This window comes from Penicillium roqueforti (genome assembly GCF_015533775.1).
Source record: "Penicillium roqueforti strain LCP96 04111 chromosome Unknown scaffold_43, whole genome shotgun sequence".
Classification (NCBI taxonomy): Eukaryota; Fungi; Ascomycota; class Eurotiomycetes; order Eurotiales; family Aspergillaceae; genus Penicillium; species Penicillium roqueforti.
In genome coordinates this window covers 108,149-130,247 of record NW_024067607.1, presented here as the reverse complement: position 1 = coordinate 130,247, position 22,099 = coordinate 108,149, and the positions used below count along the sequence as shown (strand labels likewise).

Here is a 22,099-nt window from a genome sequence, read left to right as displayed (position 1 = left end):
CCGCCCCGCTTATTCCTGTCATCATCTTGCTCGTTTGGTCGTTTAACGTGGGGATTCTATTTTATCAGGAGCAGTGTCGTCGTGCAGCCAAAATTTGTTCTTTCAAAGATGTAGAAGGATTCTAGCGATGCCTGGCTCCGTTTAATAGTAGGAAAGTCCATTTGGATTGGGGCGGTCGTCGGATTTGCAAATCCCTAGGAGTTCGGAGGTGAACCGAGCCTCGTAGAGATATGTTTCAGGTCAACCTGACCCTTTCCTCGGATTCTTTCATTTCCAGACGCTGTCTCATCCAGTTTCTCGTGCTAGCTCCTTCCGTGTTCTGATATTCAGTATGAGGCTACGCATGACAGCCGGATTTTGCCTTGAAGAAACTAGTAGTTTCCTCGGGTATGAGTTTAATGATTTTTGTATGAACTCATGGATATCTGACAAGGCTGCTAATGAGAAATAATAAAGCTGCCCTCAGATATTTTCTTATACTACCAAAGGATAGGTTGAAGAGAAAAGCAGAGCACTGAAGGTAGCCCGATTAGGTCAATTGTCGTGGCGATCACAAAACCCTCGTAATGGAGGATTGCACAAACATTGACAAATTTGGTCTATCAGACATGTCTACGCACATTCAAATGTGATACACAATCCACGGTCTCAAATTCTATTCTATTGAGTCAGAGTTTGATTGACTAGTTAACTATGATTCGACCCCGTTTCACGGCACGATAATACCGTTGCATATAACGCCATCCTGAGCGAGCATGATACCATAAACCCCGCATCTTTGGAATAGCAAAGTGTATGGCATAGAGCACTATAAGAGTACATTATAGATAGGTTTTATTTTGAATTAGGTATACAAGTATACTCTTCTCGCTTAGGATATCATCCTTCATCCCTATCCTAAAACAAATATGGCTCCCTCAGCTATAGAACAACAAATCCCAATCGAAAAGGCCACCATCAAATCATGGAGCCGACCTGCGCCTACTAACGAGAAGCTTGATTGGGCACCACTAGTTGAGATCGATCTTTCTCGTTTCGACGAACCCGGCGGCAAAGAAGATCTCGCAAAGCAATTGTACGATGCTGTGACACGAGTCGGATTTTGGGTAGTTGTCGGACACGGACTCGATGACGAGCGCATCCTCCGCCAGTTCAGTATCGGGAATGCATTTTTCAAAGAGAATCTTGAAGAAAAGCGAAGCTTCGAATGCAATTTCGCCGAAGGGGAGTATTTCGGCTACCGTGAAAACTCAAGGTGGATTGGAGAAACGGGCGTGAAAGACAACATAGAAATGGTACGAATTTACTTCACTATATCGTGGATTGAATTTGACTAACATGTCCAGCTCAATATTCCCAAAGCTATTCCAGAATGGGATGATGTTCCCAAACACAGGATCGTCCGTCAAAACTACGACGAGATTGCCAGCTTCCATCGAGATCTTTTCGACAAGGTTGTCCGCAAGCTGTTTGTCTTGATGGCGATTATCCTGGAATTACCGGAAGACCACCTAGTTCAGGCTCACGCCTATGATAAGCGTTCCGATGACCACCTGCGATACATGATCTACAACACGCGCACTCAAGAGGAATGGGACAAGGCACAGGGATATACCAAGGGCGGTCACACGGACTTTGGCAGCTTGACGCTGCTCTTCTCGCAGAATGTTGCGGGTTTGCAGATCCGGACGTCGGATGGGGAATGGAAATACGTGAAGCCTGTTGAGGGGGGCATTACGTGCAATATTGCTGACACGTTATCGTTCCTTACCAATGGCAAGTGCTCATATCAGTTGGTGCGACAAATATCTCGCTAACATAGGGTGACAGGTTTCCTCAAATCGACAATTCATCGTGTCGTTACACCTCCCAGAGATCAGATCGATATCCCCCGCCTTGGGTTGCTCTACTTCTGTAGACCGGGTGATGACACCGTGATGAGAACCGTGCCCTCGCCTTTGCTTGAACGTCTTGGTCTTCTAACCGAAGAAGACAAAAGCCAAAGCAAGCCTGCTCCTACCGGGACTGAGTATGTTCGAGCTCGGGTGCGGGATGTTCATCATAAAACGGTGATTGATCGTCGGGAAAACACTTCGTTTGAGTTCAAAGGACTGAAAGTGCCCAACTATTATAAGTGATAGATTGGTGGTGATGAGAGGACTGAGTTTACCAAATTCTATTTCCATGCCTATTTCTGATAGTGATGAGGTGGTGATAGTATCAGGAGTCGAGAAAAAACCAGAAGATGTAGCTGGTGACTCTGGTATATATTACCTCGTCGACAAGGCATCATATTATCGATATCATCTGCGACAGGTCATATTCACGTGGCATAGACACTTTGTACAGATGATATGAGCAAAGGATAAGATTTCTGTCTAGCCTCAGGCACATGACCCAAGCACATCAGCCACAACCCCGCAGTGAGTCATGTATAGAACTGTAAGAGCCTCAGACAACTCGGTAATTAAAGTATGTCAGAGTGTGGATATCATGATCTTCGCAGCCTGGTCAACGTGGGGTACCTCACTGAACTGTCCAACTATGCTTAATGAAATAATACGATGTCTCAGTACATAGTCATGCATTCTATATTGATTTCCTGGGGACTAAGTAATTGTTTCAGTGATATATTCATATTCAATTCAATTATCTACCTAATCCCAAGAGTGGGAGCTATCTAAGAGTGTAAGGCTCACAGCCTTGTCCCGAAAAGGGCGCATTCCAACGCAGCATATCAACGACAAAGGAAAATTGACAAAAGACCAAATCGATCGAGACAAGCTTCTCCACATCAAAATGAGTCACAGAAACAGCAGCCAATAAAGGCAGTAAAACGAAAAAAATACATGCATGAACATCGTCGACTTTCCGCATCCGTGATTGGCCAATGTCTCCACACCTGCACCTCCTTCCGGGATGACTGCAGCAATGCGACTTGGCCAAGCCTGCAGATAATTGCACACAATCAAAACAATTGATCGAGTCACAATCAAGTCGGGGTCCGAGACTGGGATGTCCCGCAAATCTGGGACCCCGACATGCACTCGAGTCAAAGATCAAAGCTGGAAAACAGAAAGTGAATTTCCGAGGGCTCATCCGGCAGGCCCTATCAATCCAGACTATCAAAGACTAGGGTATGGGGGGTTGGGGTTGGGGTTGGGGTAGGGGTATGCCTGTAATGTGCTAATTCCACATCACCGGTCAAGACCGTCTCGCGGTCAGATGGGTGTGGGCAATCAATGCCCATCGCGAGTGAATTGGGGTTTCTTCAAAGCGATTGGGTTGGGGGTTGTGTATAATCGTAATCAGAAAACAGAGTCGGAATACCTTGCCAGGTACAGACAGGTATACGTTCAACGGTGCTTGGGGGAGCCGTCAACGTACCACCGAGGGGTCTCGTAGTGGCGCTCCACACGCTCTTGTCGGTCAGCGCCGTACAATGACCCACGGCTAGAGGATGGGCGGCTGGGAGATCCGCCGGGCGAGCGGTACATGATGGAAGTAGGGGAACGAGAAAGGCGAGGGGCCCTCTCGACGAGCTGGTAAGTCTCGGGGGACATGGAACGAGGACGAGTCTGCTTGCTGCTGACCTTGCGAGCTGTGACGGTGTAGGTCCGGTCATAGCTCGTGGACTGGGTGGTTTCGACTGGTTCCTGGACGACAATGGGCTTCTCGCGGATACGCAAGCCTTGCTCGAGGGCTGTGAGAAGCTCGCGGGCAGCGAAGGCATCTGCGGGCAGCCTCACGCGGATTGACTTGCCACTCTCAAAGTCAACGGTAGAGAAGTGCTTGCCATTTTGGCTGAAGATGTAGTTGCGAAGAGTGCGGGCGCGAGTGTTGCCTGACTCGCAGAGTGCGCCACCATCCTTGTATGTCTGGACGGCGTGAGCGCAGTTGCGGCACCGGCTGGCGTGATTCTCAAAGTCCTGGACCACCAGCCTCTCATCTGCATGGAGCTCACGCACAAGCGCCACAGGATCTGTTATCTCGATTGGGGCAGGCATTGTATTGGTGCGGCGTAGTCCAAGTAGGCGTCGTTTCAGACTAGGACGGGGAGGAGATTTCTCCGTAGAAGTCAAATGAGTCGAGCGGTCAACGGTATACGAGGTCGAGCGGAAGGGCGACACGGTGACTGATTTATAAGGGTCACGCGAAAGCGGTAGGTGATCACCGTATAGAGATGATCAGATGTGAAATTCAAGGCAATGAATTGGAAAGTGAAGTTCGAATGTATGTCAATGTATGCCAATGTATGAATGTGTGTATACTGAGGAAGATATTCTAGAGTAAAAGGCAGGGGGCCCTGGTCATTATATACTGAGTGAGTATCATGCAGAGTCTATAGATGGCGTCCTGGCGCCTGGAGGGTCTGGTGTCTGCTGGTGGGGCCTGAGATCTGCGATACCTCCGTGGTACTTGGCCCATTCACGCTAAACAGACGGGAAATGCAAGTATTATTCTTGTAATACGTCTGCTCTGTATTTTCCGTACTGGCTGAGGCTGTGCTTTATGTTTGTCATTTGCTTGATTGGCCCTGATCCTCCCAATTCACAGTTAACTTCACCACAACCTACACTATTTCCCTTTCAGTCCCCGACACTATTTCTAAGGCTTGATTTAGTTGTATAGCCTGATCCCCATGACATCAACTATCGGGAGAGTTTTATTACGCAAGTCATTCACCGAAAATCGTGTGGCTCATGTTTCTCGTTTTCCTGCGTAATGACAAGGGTCTCGTGCCCCCTGTTCCCCTCCCCCCTGAGAACAGGCCTCGAGTTCGCGTCATTTGCTACCCTTTGAACGTCCAAGGTTGACACTCCGAAATAGAATCTCAAGATTCAACCAGAGCCAGTACATTCGGAAGGAGGTGTTTCATCGCAGTGTTTCCGCCCACTCATTCCCCACGCTCATAGGCTCCCGCAACCGCGATGAGCGTCTACCGAGACAAATCTGGAACTCCCTAAACCACTTCAATGGGACTTTGAGCATTGTTCTCTTGTTCCATATTTGGAGATACTAGAGTGTTTCAAACTATCTAAGAATAGTGCGCGAACTCGGATTCTTTATTTTGGACCCCAATATTCGGGGATTCTCACCAGCCTCAATTACCCCTCCCAGCTGCGAGCCGAAAGATATACAACAGCTCTCATCCAGTGCTTTTTCCAGACTATCCCCAATGTAGGATGACTGCTCAGCCTCGACCACTAACTTCACAATCTCTGATCTGTGATTCGATACACCAGCCACTGATGTCTTCTTTCACGGAAACTGCTTCCTCACAATTTATCCCTGTCGCTACGCCGCTGGCGTTCAAGCCAAGAGTTTCTATTCGATCACAACCTTGTTTTCGATATGTTTCTATGTCTCCATTCACGTCGCTTGGCGCGCGCGCCAGGCTACCATTTCTTCGATGCATCCTCTTTTTCCCTCCCTGGGCATCATAAGCCACGTTGTTGATACCATGGGGCCCGAGCCTCCGATTGCGCGACCACCTCAAAGAGATTGTTATTTTTTCTTACTCTGTTTCACCAAGCGCCAACGAGCTGTCTATCCACAGATCGGCCGTCTATTCATGAACCGTCACGAGACGTCCCTCGTGTCAACATTTACCCGCACCCTCGAGATTCATGTTCCCATACTGACCGCCGACCAAAATCATCGCCCCGAGCTAACCCTGCCGCAGTGCCAATATCACTTGTACTATTGCAACCTCATTCAACAGCCCAGCCGGGCTAGCTCAATCGGTAGAGCGTAAGACTCTTAATCTTAAGGCTGCGGGTTCGACCCCCGCGTTCGGCTATTCCTACAAACCAAACCTGAGATTTCTTTTTTTTTCGCTGATCAAAATTTTCTCTTTGAGCCTCCTCCGCCCATACATGAAGCTGATTGGCCGTTGTAGCCATTTGGTCCACTAGTGGGTCCGGTCGGTGGCTTGAGAACTGCCTATGTACAACGTATGTTTTGTGTCTTGCCTGCATAGTGGATATCCTGCGCATGAACAAGCAACTGTACTTGTCAGGTCACAAGTATTCATGCAGGACAAAAATTCTTCACCGAGTCTGACTAGCAAGGTCAAATCCCGGCCGCCATTTGTGGCTTAACTAGGCCCGAGCGCAAGGCAGAGAACGCCTTGTGCTGATAAAGGGTTTTTCTCCGGCTAGACATGCATGATGTATCATTGGAAAGTCTATGTAGGCATTGACTTCACCTTTGAAATAACCACGCCATTTTTCCTATGATTCGTCATTAAGAATCCTACGTTGCCAAGAAAAAGCTACAAGAAAATAACATTGCTGATATACATCGCTACATGTAGTGGCTGCATCATCGGGCCGGTTTTTAATCGTGCCCCTAAACCCAATTCCACATGATTCCTAAACAGAACTGATTTAGACCCACTATGTTAACTGCCTACGACTTCGGAGATATGGCGAGTATACAAGCTCCAAGTATACCACCCTAGCATGGCAGCCTACAACGGATTACAATTCCGAGTTGAGAGAAACATACCGAAGGCATTTGCCACCCAGGCTAATTGCAACAGTGGGATAGGCTCGCTACCCCTCAATTGGGTCGTCTGCCTTGAGTATCGCTTTGTCCTCATCTGAAATGGTTGACATGTTGAATCTTCTAGGGAATTCTTTTTCTTCGCTTCCCCTCTTTCGTCTGCCGCGGTAGCCTTGATTGAAAGCCATGAGTTGCCTTTTTGCCAATCACATCGCTGCTAGAGAGGGCACACTATCCACCGTGCAAACTACAGCCTTGGATGTCTGACCATGAACGCCAGTCTGCATGTTAATGTGTATTGAGTACAGCGGGAGTGCTATACGTGCTTCCCTTTGATACGTTACCGAATGACACCAAGATTGATCATTTTACCAACGGCCTACCAACGTCGAGAAGTCCTAATGATAGACCCCCTACATCTTTTCATAACAGCCGTAAGTGTTAATATGGATGTTCGGTTTATTTACGAGTACAGAGAATACACTTACTTTACAGGTGCGTACGGTGTACCAGCAGCTCATAGAACATATCTGCACTAAGAAGTAGTCCGAAAATATCTCAGTGCTTAGGAAGAGAAGCGATTTTTAGAAAAGCTGAGGAAAGGTCTCACTGCCTCCACATGAAAATGGCCCGCTTCATCGGGGATAGGGAAATAATAAGGTAGTCACTGATCTAGAATCGTCGGAAATGCCACGATCTTTTTTTGAATATCTACTTTCCGGCGTGGTGGATTACTCCATTTGGTTTGGATCCCCAGGGAACTATGAAACCAACCTAGTAATGGTTGAAGCCAAGAAGACTAGGTCTCTAGACGAAGGCATGCTTTCATTTCTAGGATACATGGGTAATGATCTTGAGTTACACCTTACTAACATGAATAAACGCATCTGCTGACATGAATAGGAATGATCCATCACGCGAGGAAAACGGCGAAAATGCAGGACACTCCCGTCTATGGCATCGTCACCGATAGTTTCCGCTGGGATTTCATCCAAATCCGCGCTGATAGCGAAGTACAAAACCCATGGGACATACTAGAATGTCACTAATAAATTATCTAGTTCGTAACTCGACGATACAGATGGAAAAAGAGCAAGGCTGAGTTTGTGTCCGTCCTCTACGAGATTTTCGAGACCGCCACATGTTCCTCCGCCCAGCCTCAGTAGCAGCGCAAGTGAAGGAGTAAAGATTCAGACACCGAATTCATAACTGAGTTGAGAAACCACTATAGGCACAAATGGAGTAGAAATGTTCGTGCTTTGCCCGAGAAGCCATCCTGAAATATATAATGACTCGCCCACAACTGTGAGCCCGTTTTAGATGGCTACTATCCCATGAATCGCAGGACTAGCACCCGTGTTTACATGTAGAGTATTGAGGGCTATGCCAATCTCAAGCTTGAAGTGATGATATCCATGTACGAGGGCAGTCACGTGAGTGCTGACTCAGGGTTATCTCGAACTCGTGGGCTTCCCTCAGGAGCGGCGTCTAGCCGCTGGGCAACCGGGGCGGGGCAGTCTTTAATCTCAAGGTTGATCAACTCCACTTGTTCATACCCTCTCCATTTGTTGACGTGGCCGAATTCTTCGATTACATGTACTCCTTCCTTACTTTTACCTTTACCACCCACATAAAGTAGCTGTCTATACTGAATTCTTGATATGCATCGGAAGACGCAATAATCTGCCCTTCAACATGAACACAACGAGTGACGGCGAAGCTATGGACGGCCAAGAAGCAAAGAACCACCAAGAAGCAACGAAGGACCAAGAAGGGACGGTACTTCATTCGTTGTGCGGTCGTACCGTTATCCGACTCGGTGACCTCGTTGTGAAGTCTGGCCACCTCCGCCCCCAGGAAGGGGAAACACTTCGTTTCATCATAGCAAATACGACGATCCATATACCTAAGGTTCATGATATTCGCTGGGAAGATGGCAAAGTCGATGCTCTTATAATGGACTATATGCCTGGCAAGCCGCTTGATAAAGCGTGGGATACTTTAAGCTCTAGTCAGAAGCTCTCCATTGCCAATAAGCTATATTCCTATATGAAGCAACTTCGTGAGCTGAAAGGCCACTATATTAGGGCTATTAATTGGGGCAAAGCTATTATTGGACGCATTGCATCAATTGAAGGGGGTCCATTTGATACCGAGGCGCAGTTCAACGAATTTATTCTAGGAGATTTCGTCAAGATAGCACCAGATATGCTACGACATTATACCAAATTTGCGCTTATGGATGACCATGAGATTGTATTCACACATTCTGATTTCGCCCCGCGGAATATTCTTATGGAAGCTGGTCGAGTTACAGCTATTCTGGACTGGGAATATGCTGGATGGTATCCAGCACATTGGGAATATTGTCAGGCTCTTCGCCAACTGAGACCAATGTTTGACTGGCCAGAATATCTTGCCCGTATTCTTCCGCCCAAATTTGAGCGAGAATATATAGGCATGACTTTCTTAGCTCGTATCTCACGTCACTAGTTAGCTAGATACTGTTGATATTATGCAGCTACATACATAGTCGCCTACTCTAATTCGGGAGCCATGTATGATGCATCCATTGACCCTTCTTGCCTAAATACTGCCTCAGCCCGAGCAACAATGTAAAGAAAAGAAGATCAAAAAGAAATCTCAGGTTTGGTTTTAGGAATAGCCGAACGCGGGGGTCGAACCCGCAGCCTTAAGATTAAGAGTCTTACGCTCTACCGATTGAGCTAGCCCGGCCGGGCTGTTGAGGGCGATCAGGGTAGGTGGATAATTATACCAAGGGCAATAATACCATTTACGGAAGTAGCCGTCAAGATATAATCGTCGGCTTGTTGATATCGAGACTGCTAGTGAGGACTTTTCCTTGCGGACTGTGGATGTCTTATGTTATGTAAATGTTCGGAACCGATCCTCTGTTCTGTTGCTAGTGGGACTATTCAGTTATCCAGAGATATTGCGACGTGGCACTAGTGTTGACTGAGAGAAGAGGAGACCAGATATTATGAGTTTGCATGAATCCAAGTAGCATAAAATATTCAAGTATTCAAATTCATGAGTTTACCTCCCGACGCTAATACGCAAAGGGGATGTGCGGGTGAGGTCATCACTTGCCCTCCGCAAAAGTGGCACCATCTCTCGAGTCTCAAGTGCGATCACATCAAAAGAACCATACATACATCTCAAACACAAAATGACATCTGCCCAACCCTCAGAGATGAAAGCCTGGCTCTACTCCAGCACAGCCAACGGTCTTGAAAAGAACCTCTATTTCGACGCCTCAGCACGCGCACCACCGACCGTCCACGGCAACAATGTCCTAGTCAAAGTCCTCTCGGCCTCCCTGAACCCAGCCGACTACAAAGTCCCCGAGATGGGATTAGTAGGACTGGTAGCACAAAAATTCGTGATCGGCACACCAGCCTCACCGGGAATGGACTTCTGCGGGCGCGTGGTGGTCACCGGCGATGGCGCGACCGAGTTTTCACCGGGCCAGCTCGTGTTCGGCTGCCTCAGTGTGCCTGCCCAATTCGGCTCACTGGGCGAGTACCTAGTGGCATCTGCAAGTCTGCTTGCGCCCGTGCCAGAGGGCGTGGAGGTTGATCATGCGGCGTCCATCGGTATTGCGGGACAGACAGCGTACCAGTCCCTGGCTGGGTATGTCAGTGCCGGCGATAAGGTGTTTATCAACGGAGGCTCTGGAGGATGTGGAATCTTCGCGATTCAAATTGCTAAGGAGATGGGGTGTCATGTTACCACTACTTGCTCGACGAAGAATGTGGAGTTTTGTCGTGGGCTGGGCGCTGATGAGGTTATTGATTACTCAGTTGAGGAGGATTTGGTTGCTACACTGCGCAGTCGTGGTGTTGTCTTTGATCATATTGTTGATCATATCGGATACCCTGCGCCGATGTATCGCGAGTCGCATCACTTCTTGGCGGCTGGGAAGACATTTGTACAGGTTGGCGCGTCGGGCGTGGGGACTTTTGCTGATAGGTTGATTTGGCCTAGTTTCTTGGGTGGTGGAAAGAGGAAATATGTTATCTTCTTCTTCAAAAATACCCGTGAAGATCTTGTGAAGATTGGGGAATGGGTGCAGAAGGGGACTGTCAAAATCCAGCTGGATTCTGCCTACGAGTTTGAGGATGCTGTTAAGGCATTCGAGAAGCTTCGCTCCTCCCGTGCTAGGGGAAAGATTATTGTGCATGTGGCCAAGGCATGAGTTGAGATTGAATACAAATATTGCGAGTCGAAGTGGTCTTTTTAGGGTTTGGCGAGACAACCTCTCCGCGCCAAATCGGGAAAGTGTCACATCTGAGAAAGGCATAGTAGCGAGCTCCGACGTAAACTTGACGATGTATCTGGCTATGTGAGTGAAATGAAATGGGATTTCCCTCTTCCTCATCGCTAATATTCAAAATCATCAGTTCAACGGCTTTCTTTTGTTCAGTATGCAATATCTATTATTTCCTTTTCTGGGTATCTTCGGTTGCATTCCTATTGAAATCCGCCTGATGATATGGGACCACCTCTTCTCGTCCCTCCGCAAACAACCACTCAAGGATGACCTGCATAAAGACAAACCTCGATCCATTCTTTGCACCAGCCGATATCTGTACAATGAGATCTCATCCCATATATTCAGAAACTCCGAGCAGCACATCTTTATCAGCCCAATATATAACGAAGAAAATTGGATGGTCATGCAATTGAAATCCAGAGTTGTGGACGTTGAGTGGGCATTCAGTAGTAAAGCGGACGCCAAAAGGCATTTCCAGAACTTCCCCCATCCAAAAACGAAAATGATAGTACATATCAGTTGCCCAAATCCATCAGACCCGGGTCAAATGGTGTTGCTTTGGCAGAAACTCAACTTGCTAGTCGATCTTCTGATCCCGGTGGCTCGGCCGACTATAGAGCTGGCAACTAATGGACCATGGTGCGCAGAAGACCCACCGACTCACTGGGGAATATATAGAGATCAATTTTATGAGATGGGGGCCCTACAGGAGTCAATCCAGTCCGGACCCAAATTCCGTCCTGACCACGACCTTGCCATGTTACCCTTCCTTCGTCTAGGGCTATGGGTCCAAGATCCAGAAACAAATGTGCCCGCAATGTCAGACCGTCATTTCAAAGACCTATTCCAGTCCCTCGTGTCTCTATTCGATCAAAAAGGGATCGAGCTCCGATTAAAGAGGCTTCTCGCTATCACCCAGGACACAGCCGTCAGCCAAATTGGAAATGCACTCACCGATACCGACATGTTCTTAGAGACCTGCCTGGATGAACTACCAGGCAGAACAGCCAGCTTCCTTCGTCTTGAACGATACAAAAACTGGTTCGAAGACGGGACAAGCTGGGAATCGCCGTATGAGACACGAATGCGAGACCAATTATCCACCTGTCCCTGGGTTATCATGAACACGGATCCTTGGCTCCATCGATCGAATCAGAGATACATCGTTCTTATTCTACTACACCATTTCATGTATGCGATGAGAGCAAATTTGTGTGATGGACTGAGGATTTTTGACGATGCAAGAATATACACGACATGGGACTCGGAATTGTGGTCGTATTATTTCCCAGATGGCGTTTCGGAGCTCAGCCATATCCAAACCTGGCTTACGAGGTTCTGGCCCCAGAAGTCCCAGTTTCGGAAATTCCATGCCTATACGGATTGGATAGGTCAACGACGGGCGGAAGAAAATGGAGCTGATGAATCCAGTTGTGAATTTATACACCGTTTGAGCTTGTGGGGCCATTGAAGGCTGTCAAGGTTGGATTTATCGGTGAGTATCGAAGGTAACAGCATGCGTGTGAATCTTTGGCTCAGTTCGAACTGGACAGTCATTGTTGGTTGGAATATTGGAATCTGGTTTATGGTGCGAGGGAAACTAGCTAAGGAAACTAACAGATCATGTTGTCACTACAAGTTGTTTATTCTATAGTTGAGACAGAATATCAAAGGCTCAGCCCATTCTTACGGCAATAGTTGACAACTTATACATTGTATCAGAGGTGTATTTGACAGATGTGCTCGACTGTATTATAAACCCCAAGTCCTCATCTACAGAGCAGAATGCTTCGAGGGATCTTCTTTCAAAGGCGCCGAATAATCATCGTCGTCCATATCAATCATTTCAATACGGTGGGTCATCATGTTCTCCTGAGTCTGCGCCTCGACCTTCTTCTGCAACCGTGCATCTTCCCCAAAGCCCTCCTGGCTGTTCAGGGCCTCAAGAGCAGCAGATGATTCCCGGTCTTTAACACCAGCCTTGCGCTCATTCTCTAACCGCTCCTTCTCCTGTCGCTTATCCTCGTGGGCAAGAGCAGCTTCTTCGCGTTCAATCTCACTGGGATCAAGGTCCTGAAGCCCGATAAGGGTAAGAATTCTGCCAAGCAGAAACTGATACCGCAGGTGGCCATTGATCAGTTCGCTTACGTTGAGGTTCTCAACACCTGGAACACCTTCAACTGGCTGCAATCCCGCTACACCGAGTTGAAAGCTGCTTGTTCGGTAGAGGAAAGCGAGTACAGAGTCATTTTCAGAGAACACGTTCACAACACGTCCGCTTACGACACTGCGAATCTTTTGCCAGTCCTCCGCGTTTGAAGGGGTAGGTGACCCCATCAAAATGACCGATTCGATCAGGCCATACGCGTCTCTCCTTTCTAGGCTTTTGAGGCAGGAGAAAATCAGACGAGACCCTAGAGAATACCCCATCAAGGTCACGGGTCGTTCTCCCTGGGCTCTGTTAATCAGTGCATCAGCGAGAACCTCGCCCGCTTTATCGGCGCGAGCTTTAGCCACGCTGAACGGGTTGTCGACGATGCCAGCAACTTTCATGAGGCCTAGGGGAAGCATTACCGCGCTCATGATCGTGTGGAAGAAAGTACGAGCCAAAACCTCACGTCCGGCAACCGACCACGCAGCGCTAGTCACAAGAGCTGATATCGCGTTACCCAGGTTCATCAAAGGCTCCATCTCCCAGCGAAGACCGAACACTTCAGAGTCGGCACCAATCACCCGCCATGGGATCACGAAGTTCGACTCTTCCTTGACCCAACCGGTAACACCAATGGTAACCCGTAAACGATGATCTTGTTTAGCAGACTCCTTCTCTTTTACATTCCGGCGGGGTTCTCCTCTTATCGGTATGAAGGCAAAGTCGTCCACTTCACGTGCGTACTTTTCCATCATGCGACCAGTCATACGTCCACCGTAAGCGCCAAAAAGGCCACCAACAACGACGCTACTTCCGGCCAAAGTACCTAGAAGCCCAGCAGCAGCGGTAGCGCCAAGGCCCAATCCGCCCATAACAGTTCCCAGGCCCGCCGCTACCAATGGAGCTGCGAGTCCGCCAGTGAGGCCAATCAAAGCGGCTCCAGCCACAGATGCAAGGCCCACTTTCCATTTTCTCATGTCATCATTTTTCTTTGGTTGCTCCTTGGTATCTTGATCTGCCGAGAGCGCCAAAGCTGTCTGCAGCAATCCGCGAGCGACAGTGACTTCGTCTTGATTGAGTATGTTGATATCTATGTTCAGACTGGATGTGACGTTCAACATCAAGACTCTTGAGTAAGCACTGTAGTGCTCTAGGCTGAGCATTAAAAGGAGAAGCGAGTGAAGAATAAGCAGTCTTGTTGCTTTTGGGAGTTTTGCCAAAGGTGTTTCCACGGGGTGGTATATTTCTTGTAACTTGGCCAGTCTATCTTTATCCTCGTCCAGTGGAAGATCATCAGACTTGGCGGCGTTCCGCAGGTCTTCGCCTGCCTTTTTTTCCTGATCATCATCATCTTTATTGACGACCGCGCCAACACGCAAAAGGACAGAATCCCTCCAATCCTCAAAAGTGGAGAGCGCACGGATCTTTGGCCGGGGGATTGGCTGTTTGCTAGTAGATCCCTGCCGCGGACTTCCATTGTTTCCTGACGCGTCCTTGTCTTGTGGGCTTGAGGGCAAGTGTGGCGTCTCTTCATCGCGGTCCGCCCCCGGAGATGGGCGTGGACTGGAGTGATTGGGGGAATTATCCTTTGTATTTGTATGCTCATAAAGCTCTAGAATTCGAACCCGCATTGACTCAGCTACCTCAGAGACGAGGACAGTTAAGTCAGCACGCTGCGACCGATCCAAGATCGATGATAGATCTTGACCACGATCGCTTTCCGAAGCATTGGATTGCTTAGATTCAAAGAATCCTCCATGTTTTTCTTTGAGACTTTTGAACATTGGCGCTGAATAGAGGTGAAAAAGGAGTTGATGACTTTTCGAGGAGTAAACAGGCAGAAACCGATGTTGTTGGAGAGGGGGCAATGTCGTCATGGCCCCTTACTCCGCCAATGGCCTGAGGCAGAAACACCTGACCATGTTAAGTTGATATCACTCTGCTTTGCTTCATGCGGAATATTTATGCCTTCTGTATATTCAATGCCGTAGAAAGTCGAGGGAGTAACTCAATTGCCGATTTCAACAACAAAAAATTTCCCCTTTGTCTTTGTCGCGGACCCGAGCGCATTCCCATCCCAAGCGGTTCCATCCGGATGATTGTTTTTTTCACCTGGGACTCGCTGGATTTTTCCCCGTCGTCCGGACACCTTTTCCTTAGCTAGGGCGTCCCTGAGCCTTTCGATTCCAATGGTTTCCTCTTCCATAGCAGCAGGACTTTCATCGCGAATTCTAGCCAGCGGCGCGACGCCGGTAGTGTCAACAAGTTGGATCTCCTTCACAAAATGAATTTGAGACTCGAGAGTATCAAGCATAGACTGTTCTTCTTCTTGGCTGGCAGGCTGGGGAAGAGCTGAGATGCGCAGCAGATGATGGAGTTGTTTCGGCGTGATTGACGGTGGCGGTTTCGAGGCGGGATTCGGGAGGAGTGATCTGACAGACCAGTTCGGCGCACCAAGTAAGAACTCGATGTCTGCACTGTGGCACTTTTTGGAAGAGTAGAAGCGACAGAAGGTCGTGTTGAGTCGGGGAGGACCGGGGCGTAACGACTTGGATAGCCGAGCAGCAGTGCGAAGAGAGGTCATTGCAGAGTCTCCGAGGATGGGAAATCCTGCCGTGGGAAGAATACAGAGAAAGCAGACGAGCGAAATAGAAGCACAGTCTAATCTGAACAGCACAGTGTAAAAGTAGTCATAGGTTAGCACCAGGGAGCTTAGGCGGATATCGAGAAAGAAGTGACACCGCCTCCACGGGCCCGCCGATCGATGCTCTCATCGATAACAACCTCATTTGACCACAACACTCCAACTTCACATCGAATATCTGCGGACTACTGCCTATTGCAGGGAAAACAGACACATACACTCAAGATGACTCAAGATCCCCGTGTCCTGCTCCAAAAAGTAAGCATTCCTCCCCACCTTGCATGGGCAATGACGATAGTCCGCATAGCTGACTAGACCTCGCTTGTTGCGATGAAATAGGCCGATAAAGCGCTATCCGGTGCCTCTAGCGGCTTCGGTTGGTTTGGAGGAAGAGGAGAGAAATATGAGAGCGCTGCAGATCTGTATACCCAGGCTGCAAATGCGTTCCGAGTACAGAAAATGAGTGAGATACCCCGCGGCCTAACTAGTTCGTTGACTTGCCAAGGGGAAGCTAGATGACTGACCTGCGTTCTCAAACAGACAAGGAGGCCGGTCTTGCTTTTGAGAAAGCTGCCTCCATCCAAACTCAGAGCCTCAACGAACCCGACGACGCTGCGAATAACCTCCAGGAAGCGTTCAAGGTCTACCGCAAGACAGACCCCGAGGATGCTGCCCGTGTACTTTCCAGTGCCATCCAGCACTACGTACTACGAGGAAACCTGCGCCGTGCAGCAACGCAACAGCAATACCTGGCTGAACTGTATGAGGTGGAACTTGGAGATATGAAGAAGGCGCTAGAGGCGTACGAGAAGGCTGCCGATTGGTTCGAGGGTGACAATGCTGAAGCGTATGTATCCCATGATTTTTTTTGATATCTGTGGATTCGGGGAAGTAACTCGGCTAACATATACTACAATGCAGCCTCGCAAACAAGCACTACCTCAAAGTGGCGGACCTGTCTGCCCTGGAAAGTGACTATTACAAAGCCATCACCAACTACGAACGCATCGCCCGAAGCTCTATTAACAACCACCTGATGAAGTGGTCTGTGAAGGATTATCTTTTGAAGGCAGGCATCTGCCACCTTGCCACAAAAGTATGTTGTTTCCATCTTATTCTTATAGGGAAACAGAGTATTAATTATTTATAGGATCTTGTTGAGACTAACCGTGCTTTGGAATCATACCGAGAACTCGATCCTTCCTTTAGTTCGACAAGAGAGCACCAGCTACTCGTAGACTTGACCCAGGCTGTCGAGAATGGTGACCAGGAAGGCTTCGCCGACAAGCTCTTCCAGTATGACCAGCTCAGCAAACTGGACAAGTGGAAGACAACTCTCCTTCTGAGGATCAAGAATAACATTGAGGAAGCTGAAGAGGACTTCTCGTAAATGACGATTGATTTCTTCGGTGATTCCCCGCGCGTGATGTCTAGAGAATATTGACTCTTCGGTTTTTGGCTTCTTCCTTCGTTTGTTTATCTTGGAAATTTCTGGTCTGAAAGTGAAAACAGATCGATGCTACCCTCATTGGTTATAGTGTTTTTTTTATCTGGCCTTATTGTCACCTAGAAATATCAAATCTCGAATTCTTGATTCTGGACATTTGGATACTACTGTTGAGCGCGGAATGCAAGAGTAGAAGATTCGTAATTCATCATTCTAAGATGCCTCAGTTCTATATGTACTTTTTTGGGGTGTCTCATGCTTCCTTCAGAATCAGCAGAGCTGCCCTCATCATGTAATCAGTTCAGTCAAATGGTATCATATCATCCACCTCCCCAGTGCTATTGAAATCAACAGCTTACGCAGTAATGGCATCCAAAGCCTTGGATTTGCGAGGGAACACGCGCTTGTATAAACTGACACCCACGGAGTCTTGTGGGTTGATCTTGGCATCGAAGGTAGCCTTGAAGTATCCGTGTGTACCCAGGCTCTCCTTGAAGTATCCACTGCGGCCACGGCGGGTCCACAACTGGAGTGCCTTGAACCACTGGATATCCTCGGCGTTGAAGAACATGTAGCGGATGGTAACGACCTTCTTGTGGATCTTGTAGGGGTGACCAGTGAGGATGGCACGCTTCGCAACCACGCGCTTCTGATCGGGTGCGACAACAGTACCCGTACCGATCAGTTCGAGTTGGTCCAGGGCAATCGGCTCCTCCTTGGAATCAGCGGTCTCCATCTCGTCGTCAGCGTCCTCCTGCTCGGATTTCTTCTGTTTGAAGACGAGAATAGGAACTGAACCCCAAGTCATGGGTCCAATCCAGGATGCGATGGCACTGCGGCCAGGGTGCAAGTATCGGTCGTACTTGTGAACGTTGTTCGGCGTGTTATCAGCCGAGGAGAAGATGGGGTTGACGACCATGCGGCGGGCTCCGCACTGGATGACGAGCTGCTCCTTAGCCTTGAGGGGCTTCTCCACGCTGGAGTTCAGGGTCATGCTAACGTTGACCACAGTCTGCTTGTGCTCATGGCGGAGCAGAGAGAAGAGAGAGATAGGCTTGGGGCTATTGCGCAGAATGGAAGGAACTGCGCGAAGGTGAATATCCACGCGGACACCAGGGTTAACGCCGCCGGCCAAAGCCTCTCGAATGATGCGGTTCTTGGAGCCCTTGACATCAGCAAACTGCAACAGTCGGCGCCAATCCTCGGGCTCGTAGGGACGATCCTCGGATGTTTCCCAGTGGCTGAGCTTGAGGTTCTTCAATCCTCGGAATCGGGCCAGGCGTTCTCTGGCAAGCGCGTTGGGGTGCAATTCAATTTCATCGGGGAACTCCAAGTCCTCTTCGGCCTCGGTCTTGCGGCTGGCACGATAGTCGGCCAATTCCTGGGCTTCGTCCTCTGGGGAGGGGTCAAGGAACATCTCCGATTGCGGGTATTCGGTACCACCGCCCTCGGTCATGGCATCCTGGTGGTCTGGGAACACGCCATCTTCGGGTGCTCCAGCAGTATCCATCTCCATGGGCTCATCCTCATCCTCCATGTCGGATCCGGAGTCTGAGACGTCATCGAGATACCAAGCAGACTGATAATTTGAGGTACCCTTGGGCAACTTCTTAGGTACCGGGGGAATGTGCGAGTCGTCATCCGAGAAGTAATGATAGTCATCCAGCAGAACACCCTTCTTTTCTGTCTCAGCCATGGAAACCATGTCGTCATCCACCATTTCAATTTCTTCGGGAGCGATAGTAGCCATATCGTCCTGATCCTCAGTCGGAGTATCCAGAATTTGTGTGGTCTCATCCGCATCAACAGCCATTGCGTCATCCCGCTTAGGTTTAGTAGTTGTAAGCGGCGCAGCTGTGATGGAATCAATCTGGAAATCGCCCCATCCAGGGACATGAACGATCCGGTCTGCCTTCAAGCCCCTTCCACGAACAACTCCGGTGATGACGACGTCGTCTACCACTTCCTGGTTGGACTCTGGCCACTGAACATTCTCGACAAACATCCAGCTGCGATCGTCCCGCCAGCGGATACCCTTGGGAGTAGCAGTGCAGATAGATCGGATGGCATTAGAAGATTCCTGTCTCGAGTCGAGAGACATAACCTTCTCAATAGAGGGAAAGAAGTGGTTAATGAAAGACTTCAATGTAGTAGCCACCTGTGGGCGCTTCTTAGGGGGTTCAATCTTGTCGAGACCTTGCACGACAGCCAACACATTCGAGATACCCTGGCCTTGAATCGAGCGCAACAGCATCTCGCCCTCCTCATCAACCTCAACTTCAGACGACATGACCAAGATGACAAAGTCGGCCATACGGCACACATCCAGAGCGCTCATCAAGTCATACTTGGCAGGAACGTACTGCACGCTTTGACGGAATCGATCGATGCGCACACGGGTGGGCCCATCGGGCGAGACGTCAGTCAAGACATCGACGCTCTCATTGATAGAAGCAATAGCAGCGGCGGCGTCAACATCGGCGGATAACGGCACAATTGCGACATGACGTGGAGCACCATTCTGGCCGGCGAAGACGCTGGTAGCTTGGGATCTTTCCTGGTGCTTCAACACCTGTCTTTGGCGGGCGGTGTTACGGCGATCGAGTTTCGTCTTAAGTTGTTGGTGGGGTGTCCTACGACCGCCCCGCTCATCACCTTCGATTTTGCCTGTAATAGTATAAGCGTTAAATCTGCATTATTTACCATACTTGGACATTTTAAAATCATACCTTTGGCCTGATCCTTCAAGGCGCTTTTGGAGGCATGCTTAGTTTTGTAGGGCTTGTGGGAAACCTTGGTGGTGGAGCGGTGGTGGTGCACCGTCTGGGCAGGCGCCATATTGGCGTTGGAGCCTTTGAATCGGAAAGGGAGGGATTCCAGATTGAAGCGAGTCAGAGGTAACTCGGCAAATATCCAGTCAGAGCTATTTATAACTGGCAAATACACAGAAATAAAATCGAAAGTGCCTCTAGAAAAAAAAAAGAGGTAACGATAAGAAATCAAAATTCGCCAGTGGAGGATAAGCGAGCGGTGAGCGCAAATCTTGGCGAAATTCTGGGCAAAACACTTTTTTTCTTGAAGCTACGCTTTTCGTCCGCCCTCTGATCTTCCTCGGTTCTTTCGCAAACGAACTCGAGAATTTGCCATAAAATGGCCGACTCAGCCTCAAACATGGCTGTCGCCAAGGGCGATCACGAGTCCAAAATGAGACTCGCAGCAGCCGAGCAAACCTACGGACGAGGCAAAGGCGTTAATGCGAAGAGTGCGCGGGACAAGAAGTTGCGCGCAAATCTCAAGAGGCAGGAATTCAAGCACAAGGAGGCTATTCTCCAAGCCAAGGATGCAGAGATTTTGCTCGAGCACACGGAAGGATTCCTCGAACCCGAAGGTGAACTCGAGCGGACATACAAAGTCCGCCAGGATGAGATTCGGGACAGCGTCGGAATCGAGACAGCAAAGAAGGGATTTGAATTGAAGCTTCCCGATATGGGCCCCTACCGCATGGACTACTCTCGGAACGGACGTGACCTGCTGCTGGCAGGGCGGAAGGGACATGTTGCGACAATGGATTGGCGCGAGGGCAAATTGGGCTGCGAGTTACAGTTGAACGAGACTGTGCGGGATGCCCGCTGGCTGCATAACAACCAGTTCTTCGCTGTGGCGCAGAAGAAGCACACTTATATCTACGACCACCAGGGAACTGAGATTCACTGTCTGAGCAAGCACCTAGAACCTCTCTTCCTGGAATTCCTGCCATATCATTTCCTTCTTGCAAGCGCTGTGAGTATCCTCGATTCTTTGATTCCGTAGATTCCCCGCTAATCAAACCTTTGTATAGCAAATGAGCGGCCACCTCAAATACACAGATACCTCAACCGGCCAGACCGTCGCTGAGCTACCCACGCGGTTGGGTAAACCCACCGCTCTCGCACAGAACCCATGGAATGCCATCCTCCATGTCGGACACCAAAATGGAGCCGTGACCCTTTGGTCACCTAACTCTCAAACCCCTCTTGTAAAGGCACTCGTGCATCAGGGACCTGTCCGGTCACTGGCAATGGATCGCACAGGCCATTACATGGTATCTACAGGTCAGGACCAAAAAATGAATGTGTGGGATATCCGCATGTACCGCGAGGTGCATTCATACTCATGCTACCAACCTGGTGCATCTGTGGCTATCAGTGACCGCGGTCTGACCGCAGTGGGCTGGGGCACCCAAATGAGCGTATGGCGTGGTCTTTTCGACGCCGCGCAAGCCGACCAGGGCAAAGTCCAGAGCCCATACATGGCGTGGGGCGGAGACGGGCAGCGCATCGAGAACGTGCGCTGGTGCCCATACGAAGATATCCTTGGCGTAGGACACGACCAAGGGTTCGCCAGCGTCCTCGTCCCCGGCGCCGGTGAGCCAAACTTCGACTCGCTGGAAGCCAACCCTTACGAGAACGTGCGACAGCGCCAGGAGCAGGAGGTCCACGCGCTGCTCACCAAGCTGCAGCCGGATATGATCTCGCTCGATCCCAATATCATTGGAAAGCTCGATACCATCAACGACAAGAAGTATCAGGAGCAGCGCAACCCGGACCACAAGCCCGAAGATCACATGGAGAAGATCAAGAACCGGGGTCGTGGCCGCAACAGTGCTCTACGCAAGTACCTCCGCAAGAAGGGTGGCAAGAACGTCATCGACGAGAAGCGCGTCAAGGCCGAGACGTTGCGCAAGGAGTATGCTGCTCGCACAAAGGACAAGCTCAAGCAAGAGCGTCAGGATCTTGGGCCGGCTCTGTCCCGGTTCGCCAAATAAGATCACTGAGTTTGTTTCTTGCTTGTGTGACATCTTGTGGAGCAGTAGAGGAACAACCCCCCTCTGCCCAAAACCACCCAGATACCCAGCCCACACGCGGCTTCTGTGACATATTGGAGATTTGGCGACAGCTGCATTCCAGGCGTTCTCGGGGAATATGTTTGTATTCGGACGGAAAAAGCAGTTAAATGTGTGTACCATCTTTTTTCAACACATTGAATATATTGAACTTCATAACTATTTTA

At 49.3% G+C, this 22,099-nt stretch overlaps 9 protein-coding genes across 9 annotated transcripts; 5 read left to right on the top strand and 4 right to left on the bottom strand.

Annotated features, from left to right (window-relative positions):
- Positions 1-908: 908 nt before the first annotated feature.
- Positions 909-2,138, top strand: LCP9604111_9222 (uncharacterized protein; the record flags this gene model as incomplete). Its single annotated transcript, XM_039077453.1, has 3 exons — positions 909-1,295; positions 1,347-1,674; positions 1,831-2,138. The coding sequence occupies 3 exons, from the start codon at positions 909-911 to the stop codon at positions 2,136-2,138; spliced, it is 1,023 nt and encodes a 340-aa protein (XP_038924824.1).
- Positions 2,139-3,356: 1,218 nt separating this feature from the next.
- On the bottom strand, positions 3,357-4,007 carry LCP9604111_9221 (uncharacterized protein; the record flags this gene model as incomplete). The annotated part of the gene is made up of 1 exon (XM_039077452.1): positions 3,357-4,007. The coding sequence occupies one exon, from the start codon at positions 4,005-4,007 to the stop codon at positions 3,357-3,359; it is 651 nt and encodes a 216-aa protein (XP_038924823.1).
- A 4,198-nt stretch (positions 4,008-8,205) lies between these two features.
- Positions 8,206-9,003, top strand: LCP9604111_9220 (aminoglycoside phosphotransferase family protein; the record flags this gene model as incomplete). The annotated part of the gene is made up of 1 exon (XM_039077451.1): positions 8,206-9,003. The coding sequence occupies one exon, from the start codon at positions 8,206-8,208 to the stop codon at positions 9,001-9,003; it is 798 nt and encodes a 265-aa protein (XP_038924822.1).
- A 697-nt stretch (positions 9,004-9,700) lies between these two features.
- On the top strand, positions 9,701-10,729 carry LCP9604111_9219 (NAD(P)-dependent alcohol dehydrogenase; the record flags this gene model as incomplete). Its single annotated transcript, XM_039077449.1, has 1 exon — positions 9,701-10,729. One exon carries the CDS (start codon positions 9,701-9,703, stop codon positions 10,727-10,729), a length of 1,029 nt encoding a protein of 342 aa, XP_038924821.1.
- A 1,851-nt stretch (positions 10,730-12,580) lies between these two features.
- LCP9604111_9218 (DUF726 domain protein) lies at positions 12,581-14,743 on the bottom strand (the record flags this gene model as incomplete). Its single annotated transcript, XM_039077448.1, has 1 exon — positions 12,581-14,743. The coding sequence occupies one exon, from the start codon at positions 14,741-14,743 to the stop codon at positions 12,581-12,583; it is 2,163 nt and encodes a 720-aa protein (XP_038924820.1).
- Positions 14,744-14,967: 224 nt separating this feature from the next.
- On the bottom strand, positions 14,968-15,543 carry LCP9604111_9217 (uncharacterized protein; the record flags this gene model as incomplete). Its single annotated transcript, XM_039077447.1, has 1 exon — positions 14,968-15,543. The coding sequence occupies one exon, from the start codon at positions 15,541-15,543 to the stop codon at positions 14,968-14,970; it is 576 nt and encodes a 191-aa protein (XP_038924819.1).
- Positions 15,544-15,828: 285 nt separating this feature from the next.
- On the top strand, positions 15,829-16,993 carry sec17 (alpha-soluble NSF attachment protein SEC17; the record flags this gene model as incomplete). Its single annotated transcript, XM_039077446.1, has 5 exons — positions 15,829-15,861; positions 15,943-16,066; positions 16,144-16,450; positions 16,525-16,699; positions 16,754-16,993. 5 exons carry the CDS (start codon positions 15,829-15,831, stop codon positions 16,991-16,993), a joined length of 879 nt encoding a protein of 292 aa, XP_038924818.1.
- Positions 16,994-17,405: 412 nt separating this feature from the next.
- On the bottom strand, positions 17,406-19,888 carry LCP9604111_9215 (small subunit rRNA maturation protein TSR1; the record flags this gene model as incomplete). The annotated part of the gene is made up of 2 exons (XM_039077445.1): positions 17,406-19,717; positions 19,780-19,888. The coding sequence occupies 2 exons, from the start codon at positions 19,886-19,888 to the stop codon at positions 17,406-17,408; spliced, it is 2,421 nt and encodes an 806-aa protein (XP_038924817.1).
- A 312-nt stretch (positions 19,889-20,200) lies between these two features.
- Positions 20,201-21,854, top strand: LCP9604111_9214 (WDR46/Utp7 family protein; the record flags this gene model as incomplete). The annotated part of the gene is made up of 2 exons (XM_039077444.1): positions 20,201-20,830; positions 20,889-21,854. 2 exons carry the CDS (start codon positions 20,201-20,203, stop codon positions 21,852-21,854), a joined length of 1,596 nt encoding a protein of 531 aa, XP_038924816.1.
- Positions 21,855-22,099: the final 245 nt, after the last annotated feature.